Consider the following 9,770-nt stretch of genomic DNA (forward strand, 5'->3'; position numbering starts at 1 on the left):
CTTTCGGGGTCGTTCATATTATCTGAAATTATTGTAAAAATTATCTATGGCATTCACTTGCACACAAATATTTACCATGCATAATTTGAATTGTAGGAATGGCAGTATTTTTAAGTTTTTGATTGGGGCCAAAATCCGTTTCTTTAAAATGTACATCGCAAAGAAAATATCCATTTTTATATATTTTCGTGGGATCTAATTTGCCTAAATTTGGATTCCCTGTCCGTTCCAACCAAATTTTAAAACGCTCGTTGTATTTGTAGGGGTTGGGAAAACGATGGCGTTTAATAATTTTAGTGTTTAGACATTTCAAAACACTGCATAGTTTCATATTTTACGCTTTGTTATCACGTATAATCACACAAATGACACTTTTATACTAATCATAAATGACATTAGTTTTTTTATTGTTTCTTAAAATTTAAAATTGGCTGTGGAAGTTGTCGCCAAGTAATTTTTGGAAAAAAATACTTTACTGCTATCAGTGCTATCTCTTATTATGTGGCCGGTACATAAGCCTAGACACAAACCTGGGACACGCATTACAGCCGAGTTTGCATTCTATTTTACGTAGTATTATTTATCTATGGGCAAGTTTAAAAAATGTGTATTCAACGATTAGAATAATTAAAGGATTTGGTAATACAGTTGTGTAAAATTGCGTGCACCCTCAGAGGGGTGCGGTGACCGAAAAAATTAACGTCATTATAACTTAATTATCCCTAGTGCGACCGAATTTCTACAAATTCCGCTAGGGAAATTAGCAACTTGGAAATTATGTTGGCACTGATTTATTCCCCACGTCAAAGCTGTTTGGACTTCTAACCTAAATCTTTAGAAGAATAAAACAAGATAAAATCAATTACTAAACAATTTTCTCGCCAAGAAAAATACCACAATGGGTAAGAGAAAAAGAAATAAGGGCGAAAGGCGAAGCGAAAACAACGATCGACCGGGCCGACACCCGCCACACTTGAGAGGAAAACAAATCGGCTTATTTTACGCCCAGAAGTCTAAGGAAAAAAAAATTCAACATCTAAAACGACCTGTAAAGAAATCGTTCATGATTTTTTCACTTAATAATCCGTTGTTATTGCAGCTGGGGGCCATATTGTTGTCAACAACAAAAAAACAGCAAATCCAGTCAGTTTTGAACTCCACCTCGTTCAAGAACTTGTTCGTTGTTGATGATGGCTCTTACGAACACGTAAAGGACTCGCATTTTAAAAGAGATTTCATGCGTGTTATTAGCGAAACAATTGATGAAAAGTTAACGAAGACACCTGTGATTATTTCAGATGATTCTCGACTGGATACTACGTATTATGAGGAATTTGTAGCAAAACAACAAAATCAGCGATATGTGAATATGTTGGAAAAGCGCAAGAAATTACCAGCGCATGAATTAAAAAACGAGATATTGAAAGTATTGGAGGAAAATCAGGTTCTTGTGATTAGTGGGGAGACAGGTTGTGGTAAAACAACTCAAGTGCCACAGTTTATTTTGGACGATTTTTTGGAAAAACAGAAAGGGTCTGGGTGCAGGATCTTGTGCACACAACCCAGAAGAATAAGTGCTATTTCTGTTGCCCAAAGAGTGGCAGATGAGAGGGCAGAGAATCTAGGACAGAGTGTGGGGTACCACATCCGTATGGAAAGGTAAAATATCGTTTTAGTTTTAGGCCATCATGTTCATGACAGAAACGTCAGAATTTTTTGTAATTTATTAATCTCGTTTAAATTACAGGCGTCTTCCTCGAGATCGAGCCTCCGTTTGCTTCTGCACGACCGGCGTGGTGCTCAAAATGATGGAATCTGATCCTTCATTGTCCACAGTGTCTCACTTGATCCTCGACGAAATTCACGAACGTGATGTCATGTCGGATTTTATTCTAGCTTTGATTAAAAAAATCAGGAGCATAAGAACGGATTTGAAAATTATTCTTATGAGTGCCACTCTAAATTCAGAGAAGTTTTCACGATATTATGATAATTCTCCACATATCAACATTCCTGGATTCACTTACCCTGTCAAAGAATTCTACCTGGAAGATGTTCTATTCAGGACCAAGTTCGTTTATGAGGAGAAACGAATAAAGCAGCAGAAAATCGCGGAATATAGTAGATTTATTGAACCTCATGTTAGACAGTTGGAAAGAACAAATCAGTACAGCAGAGAAGTATGCATACAGCTTAGAAGTCCACTTTGTGAAGAAATAAATATAGAACTGATATTCACACTTCTTGTGGACATTTGCCTAAAGGTTAGTGGTTTTTTATTGTCACTGATCCATAATAATCATTTGTGGTTTATTAACAGGAACAGGATGACGGAGCTATCTTAGTTTTCTTGACGGGTTTCGGGGAAATATCGTCTTTAACAAGAATGCTTCAAGAATCGGGTCAATTCCCCTCACACAAATACCTAATTTTTCCTTTACACTCGTTAATGCCAACGATCGAACAAAAACAAATATTCGAAGTACCTCCCAGAGGCACCAGAAAAATCATCATAGCCACTAACATCGCAGAAACGTCGATAACAATCGACGATGTTGTCTACGTTATAGACTGTGGCAAAATAAAAGTGACTGGTTTCAATGTCAAAACCAACACGGACATCCTAGCTCCAGAATGGGTATCTTTAGCTAACGCGAATCAACGTAGAGGGCGCGCTGGTCGGGTTAAACCTGGCGTGTGCTTTCACCTATTCAGCAAAGCTCGAAACATGGTCCTAGAAAAATACCAACTTCCAGAAATTTTAAGGACACGTCTTGAAGGTGTTATTTTGACGGCAAAAGTGTTGCAGTTAGGCGACATTTCCACCTTTTTCCAACAGTTGATTGATTCGCCAGAACCTGATGCTGTGTCATTGGCTCTTGATTTACTCAAGCGTCTGAATGCGTTAACAGGCGACGAGAAACTAACACCGTTGGGGTATCATCTGGCGAAGCTTCCGATGGCGCCCCAAATGGGAAAGATGATTTTATTCGGGGCGATTTTTAGTTGTCTAGACCCCATTTTATCAGTCGCTGCTACTTTGGATTATAAAGATCCCTTTCAGTTGCCCGTTGGTAAAGAAAAAGAAGCGAATTTGATGAAGTTGGAGTTGTCTGATGGGATTAAGAGCGACCATTTGCTTTTTCACGAAGCTTTGAAGGGGTTTGAAAGGTGTGGGAATAACAGTCGCCAGTTTTGTTGGAGGTATTTTTTGAGTTATCACACTTTGAAGCAGCTACAGGACATGAAGAAACAGTTCATGGAGTATTTGCATGAGATGAATTTTGTTCCAAACTCTGACCCGAAATCGCCGGAGTGTAATAGGAACTCGCAGAATTTGAGTTTAATTAAAGCTATTATTTGCGCGGGGCTTTACCCGAATATAGCGATTTCAAAGTAAGATCTTGAATCTTACAAAATTACGGAAAAGTATGGAACTGGTTAAAATTTTTAAAATCAAACTATGCAAACTGCAGGCACATATCTTTTGAGACAGATTTGTATGTATGTATATGGATATAGGTGTCCCGTTTTTTCTAACTAATTGAAAAGATGGTTTAATATGTTGTGGTACGTAATTAATTTAAAAATACTTTCCACTATACAGGCGTCTTAAATTGTATTTTTCAAACTATTTTTTATAACAAAAAACGAAAAGTGTGAGCTGAGATGTTTCGAATTTTGGGTTTTTACAATTTGTCATTTCTTCAGTTTTACAGTTTTTCATTTTTTCGATCCTCCAGTTTTTAGATTTTTCAATTTTTGGCATTCTTAATTTTCTATTTCTCGGCTTTTTGTTTTAGAATTTTTTAATTTTTCCATTTCTGCATTTCTCAACTTTTCGATTGCTGGACGTCTCGAGTTTTCAGGTTTTTGATATATTAATTCCTCGATTTTTTAAATTTTCGATTTCTCCATCTTTCAATATTTCCTTTTCCCTATTTTTCAATTTTGCCATTTTTTTTAACTTAGAATTTTTTATTTTCTGATATTTCAATTTCTGGCGTTTCTAAATTTTCGATTTCTTGATTAATCGATTTTTCACCTTTTCGATTTCTCGGTTTTTTGACTTATCGACTTTTCGATGTTTCGATTACTCGACGTCTCAATTTCTGGATTTTTCAGTGTTTCAATTTTTCGATGTTTCAGGTTTTTGATTTTTCAGTTTTTCGATTTTTCGGCGATTCGATTTCTCGATCTTTCAGTTTTTCGATTCTTCAATTTTTGTTCGATTGTTCAGTTTTAGAGTTTTTCAATCTTCCGATTCTTAATTTTTTCGATATTTCGTTTTAGATTTTTAGATTTCTCAATTTTTTATCATTTTCGATTTTTCAATTTTTTGATTTTGCGATTTCTAGATTTTTCAATTTTTAGCATTCTTAATTTTCAATTTCTCGGCTTTTTGTTGTCGAATTTTTGAATTTTTCCATTTCTGAATTTCTCAACTTTTCGATTGCTAGACGTCTCGAGTTTTCAGGTTTTTGGTATATTAATTCCTCGATTTTTTAAATTTTCGATTTCTCGATTTTTCAATATTTCCTTTTCCCTATTTTTCAATTTTGCCATTTTTTTTTGGTTAGAATTTTTTATTTTCTGATATTTCAATTTCTGGCGTTTCTAAATTTTCGATTTCTTGATTAAGCGATTTTTCACCTTTTCGATTTCTCGATTTTTTGACTTATCGACTTTTCGATGTTTCGATTACTCGACGTCTCAATTTCTGGATTTTTCAGTGTTTCAATTTTTCGATGTTTCAGGTTTTTGATTTTTCAGTTTTTCGATTTTTCGGCGATTCGATTTCTCGATCTTTCAGTTTTTCGATTCTTCAATTTTTGTTCGATTGTTCAGTTTTAGAGTTTTTCAATCTTCCGATTCTTAATTTTTTCGATATTTCGTTTTAGATTTTCAGATTTCTCAATTTTTTATCATTTTCGATTTTTCAATTTTTTGATTTTGCGATTTCTAGATTTTTCAATTTTTAGCATTCTTAATTTTCTATTTCTCGGCTTTTTGTTGTCGAATTTTTGAATTTTTCCATTTCTGAATTTCTCAACTTTTCGATTGCTGGACGTCTCGAGTTTTCAGGTTTTTGATATATTAATTCCTCGATTTTTTAAATTTTCGATTTCTCGATTTTTCAATATTTCCTTTTCCCTATTTTTCAATTTTGCCATTTTTTTTTTGCTTAGAATTTTTTATTTTCTGATATTTCAATTTCTGGCGTTTCTAAATTTTCGATTTCTTGATTAATCGATTTTTCACCTTTTCGATTTCTCGATTTTTTTACTTATCGACTTTTCAATGTTTCGATTACTCGACGTCTCAGTTTCTGGATTTTTCAATTTTTCGATGTTTCAGGTTTTTGATTTTTCAGTTTTTCGATTTTTCGGCTATTCGATTTCTCGATCTTTCAGTTTTTCGATTCTTCAATTTTTGTTCGATTGTTCAGTTTTAGAGATTTTCAATCTTCCGATTCTTAATTTTTTCGATATTTCGTTTTAGATTTTTAGATTTCTCAATTTTTTGATTTTGCGATTTCTCGATTTTTCAAGTCTTAGCATTTTTTGACTTTCCGACTTTTAAGATTTTTTGATTGTCCCATTTCTGAATTTCTCAACTTTTCGATGATTCGATTGCTCTTCGTCTCGAGTTTTCAGGTTTTCGATTTTTTAAATTTACGATTTTTCGACTTTTCGATTTCTCGATCTTTCAGTTTTCAATCTTCGACTTTTCAGTTTCTTTATTTTTCAGTTTTTCCATTTTTTTAACTTCCAATTTTTTATTTTTTATATCTCAATTTTTCAATTTTTGGCGTTTCTAAATTTTCGATTTGTCGATTAATCGACTTTTCAACTTTTCGATTTCTCGATTTTTTAACTTATCGACTTTTTGACGTTTCAATTACTCGACGTCTCAATTTGTCGATTTTTCAGTGTTTCAATTTTTAAATTCTTCGATGTTTCAGGTTTTTGATTTTTCACGTTTTTTTTATTTTTCAGTTTTTCGATTTTTCGGTTTTTCGATTTTTTTATCTTTCAATTTTACGATTCTTCAATTTTTGTTCGATTTTTCAGTTTTAGAATTTTTCAACCTTTCGACTCTTAAATTTTCGATATTTCGTCTTAGATTTTTAGATTTCTCAAATTTTTACATTTTTAATTTTTCGATTCTTCAATTTGCCAACGTTCTAATTTTTTAAATTCGAGATTTTTTGATTTTTTAAATTCTTTAGCTTTTCGATTTTTCTATTTTGATCAATTTTTGAAATTTTTAATTTTAGATTTTTAACTCCTATAGCTTTAGAAATTGAACATATAAGAACATATTTTTCATCATATTTTATTCCAAATGTAATACATGCATTTTTTGCTTTTATTTATCTTTAAATAAGCTTTCTTATAATTCATGAAGATTTATGCATTTTTTTTGGCTTTTTTTGTGGTAATATTAACATTTTTTTCAGTAGCAACGAAAATAAAACAAAGAACAAAGAGAAAAACTCTAGAGGTCTTATTGTTATTTTAACGAATATTGAATTTCATACTTTCATTGCTGCTCCGACTTCACATAATACGAAAATACAGGTTTTTGTTTAGACGATTAGGTTAGAAAATTTTAAAATCTGTAATAAAACTACTGAATAATTTGAAATTTTAAGTGACATTTTATTATTGTTTTCTCTAAAAACTACATAATTTGTTAATAATCAAACGCGATAAAACAAAAACTAGTTCCATACTTTTCGTTGAATCACACGGTACTAATTTTTTATTTCTCTTAAGAGTTCTAGGAAAGAAACCTGTGTGGACCCCAACTATGCAAAAATTAAACATCCATCCCAAGTCGATTCTAGCCGAATGTAGATACTTTGACACGAATATTCTCGTGTACTACAGAAAAGTTTATTCAAACAGTGACTACATTCACGATTGTTCGTTAATACATCCACTGCCTGTGATATTTTTTGGAGATAATTTTCAGAGAATGTACGAAGAGGGCCGACACATGATCACGATTAACGAAAATTTAAAATTTGTTTGTACCGAGAGCACTACGTCGATCATTAAAGAACTTCGAGACAGATTTAATTGGTTCTTGGAATATAAAATCTCGCACCCTGGGCCTGTGATTTGGGGGAAAGAAAACGAAACGCGGGTCTTGGAGTGAGTATGATTTTTTAATAAGTCGATTATACATTCTCTATTTTCTAGTGTGATTATGGAACTAATTACTTGCGAGGATCTGGAAGTTTATGACGACGACACCTTTGATGACTATGACTAGATTTTTTTATTTTTCTGCCAGTATTTATTTGTTGTAAAATTTGAAAATTCTTAATAAATTAAATGTTATATGTAAACTTGGGTGCGTTTGAATCATTTCAATGGAATAGCTGTAGTGAGTTCGTTCCTGGAGTAAGTTCCTATATTAGTTTTAGCTCGTTGCAAATAAAATGAAACATTATCTCCGTGTATCACACAGTAACAAATGTAGAATTCCAGTTCTGTATAGCAGTTGAACTGTGACGTGTGTCGCATTGTTCGTTCAAGTTCTTACTGTTTGTCAAAGAACAAAAGTAAAATCGGTAAGTTTTACATTTTACAAACAACATTTAATTTCCTGTGACAACAAAAAGAGGTATGACCTCTATTGATAACTCGGCTGGTTTTGTTGTTATTTGATTATCCAAGAGCGTTGAACTATCAATTCCTTATCAGTCCCCCCAAAAAAAATGCCATAATCTCCCGAAATCTATAGCAACCATATGTAAAAAAAACGCTTTCACAATATTTACAAAGCGATAATTTTTTAATGAGACCTGTCTGTCATTCACATTTTATCTCTTTATTTTAGTTTGTTCATTTTTGGGATCGCAAAAGACAATTTTTGTACGCTTGACCCTCAGTAATTTATTTCCTGCTTTGTTTTTAATTATTTATCAATACGGCCTTTAGTATTTTAAAAGTCGTTATTCGAGCGAGATCAAATTTTCTATAATTTCCTCGAAATTTTCCTGTTTTCTCGCATCTAATTCCCTGTTTTTGTTTGGCATTATCTCAAAATTATCTCGCTATCTGGCGACTTAAGTAGTACAACTTGACGAGTTAAATTTAGTTGGCAAAATTAATTAATCATCCTATTTAGGAGCAATGAACTCCACTTCATAAAACAAATATACAGAAACCAATTCAAGATTAAGTTGTTTCAACAAGTGTACCTAAAATATCTATTTCCTCATCCACAAGGCTATATTATTTTCGGACTCGAATCGAAATTGTTCCAAATCGCAACTGTTTAATAAATTACGTCATTGCGTGAATTTACTCCACATTTCACTCTAACTAAGTGGTCTTAGTATGTTAAAAGTGCAATTCAAAACGAAACGGTGGCCTTCATTTTGAGTTTAATTGTCCATTGAACCTCCAAAACAAACGATTAAATTGTTTAAAAGCAATTTAAAGTTGAAAATTGTCACAGTAGAATGAAGCCGTCGACTATAAAAATCACGTGCTATCATTGCATTCTATATTTGCTCTAGTTACTTTGGGCGATAAAAAGTTTCGTTTATGTGAAGGCGAGTCGGAGGAAATTGCATCAATACCTATACTCTACACACGAAAAACTTGAGTTTCACTGTTTTTTTTTAATCTAACTTTCTGGAACCGAAAATAACACCACATAGTCCGTAATGACTTTTTGCTAATTTGTTGTTAACGTTTTAATAGCATTCGAGAGTTTTTTCTTTTTCTCAGATTCTTGCGTGAACGCGGTTATAAAATTAATTATATGTCATTTTCAGCCTTTTTCACTATTCTTTTTTATTTTATCTTTTTGTCCATATTCGTAAGAGCAGCAGTGACCTTCATAAACAATATCGACCATCAGTTTTGCTCTTAAATTCCTGCGTTATTTCGAAAAATTCATCGAAGAAGAAAAATTTTTACATCTCAGACGTTTTACAGTAGTCACAGTTTCAATATCCTATTCTACATTATAGCCTTGAGTTTAATGGTGAGGTTTAATTATTTAAGTATTCCAAGATGCCAATAACTGGTAATCTGAGGTTCGCATGTTCCACGTTTATTTGCTCGTAATTTATTTCGCAGTACTTAATTGAATTTATGTAATTGCCATACACATTAACAATGATGTTATAATGGTGTGTATCTTGTGTATATTCCAAATAAAAATTGGAGCCAAATTAAAATAACTATTGGTCAATAATTTTATCTTGTCGAACAGAATAACGTAAATGAAAATATGTTTTATCTTCAAGTTTGCTACCTTCTAATAACAGCTTTTGTAAGTTATGTTCTCTTAAAAGTGTGGAAACTTGTAAATTTTATTTTTAGTTCTAAATCAAAATATGACTACTTGTACAACAAATTTTTAGAAGTGGCGTATTTCCAACCATTCTGTTATCCGTTATCACTAGAGCTAAATTTGTTCAAAATAATTTGTTTACAGTCGTATTTTTATTCTAAAAAAAGCACGGTTAGTACAATCAAAATTACGATTTAGTAGTGTTTAGTTAAATTTAAGAAAAGGTACGAGCCCCGCCCACCCACCCTTTATTTTCTTAGAAGAGTAGGTCATTTGCGAAAATCAGTCTCATACTTGCCAACATAAAACTGATTTTGGCATATGACCTATTCTTTATTTTCTTAGAAGAGTAGGTCATTGGCAAAAATAAGTCTTATTTTGGCAAATACTAGCCCGGCCCATCCGCCTTTTATTTTCTTAGCGGGTAGATAGATCATTTGCCAAAG

At 32.6% G+C, this 9,770-nt stretch overlaps 1 protein-coding gene across 1 annotated transcript; it reads left to right on the forward strand.

Moving 5' to 3' along the window:
* The first annotated feature begins 653 nt into the window (after window positions 1–653).
* LOC135143751 (ATP-dependent DNA/RNA helicase DHX36-like) lies at window positions 654–7,360 on the forward strand. The gene is made up of 6 exons (XM_064075677.1): window positions 654–1,048; window positions 1,100–1,659; window positions 1,748–2,264; window positions 2,321–3,396; window positions 6,783–7,163; window positions 7,212–7,360. Exons 1-6 carry the CDS (start codon window positions 899–901, stop codon window positions 7,282–7,284), a joined length of 2,757 nt encoding a protein of 918 aa, XP_063931747.1. The 5' UTR covers window positions 654–898; the 3' UTR covers window positions 7,285–7,360.
* The last annotated feature ends 2,410 nt before the right edge of the window (window positions 7,361–9,770 follow it).

This window comes from Zophobas morio, unplaced genomic scaffold, assembly GCF_036711695.1.
Source record: "Zophobas morio isolate AGI-343-1 ecotype UQ-CSIRO unplaced genomic scaffold, CSIRO_AGI_Zmor_V1 ptg000075l, whole genome shotgun sequence".
NCBI classification, from domain to species: domain Eukaryota; kingdom Metazoa; phylum Arthropoda; class Insecta; order Coleoptera; family Tenebrionidae; genus Zophobas; species Zophobas morio.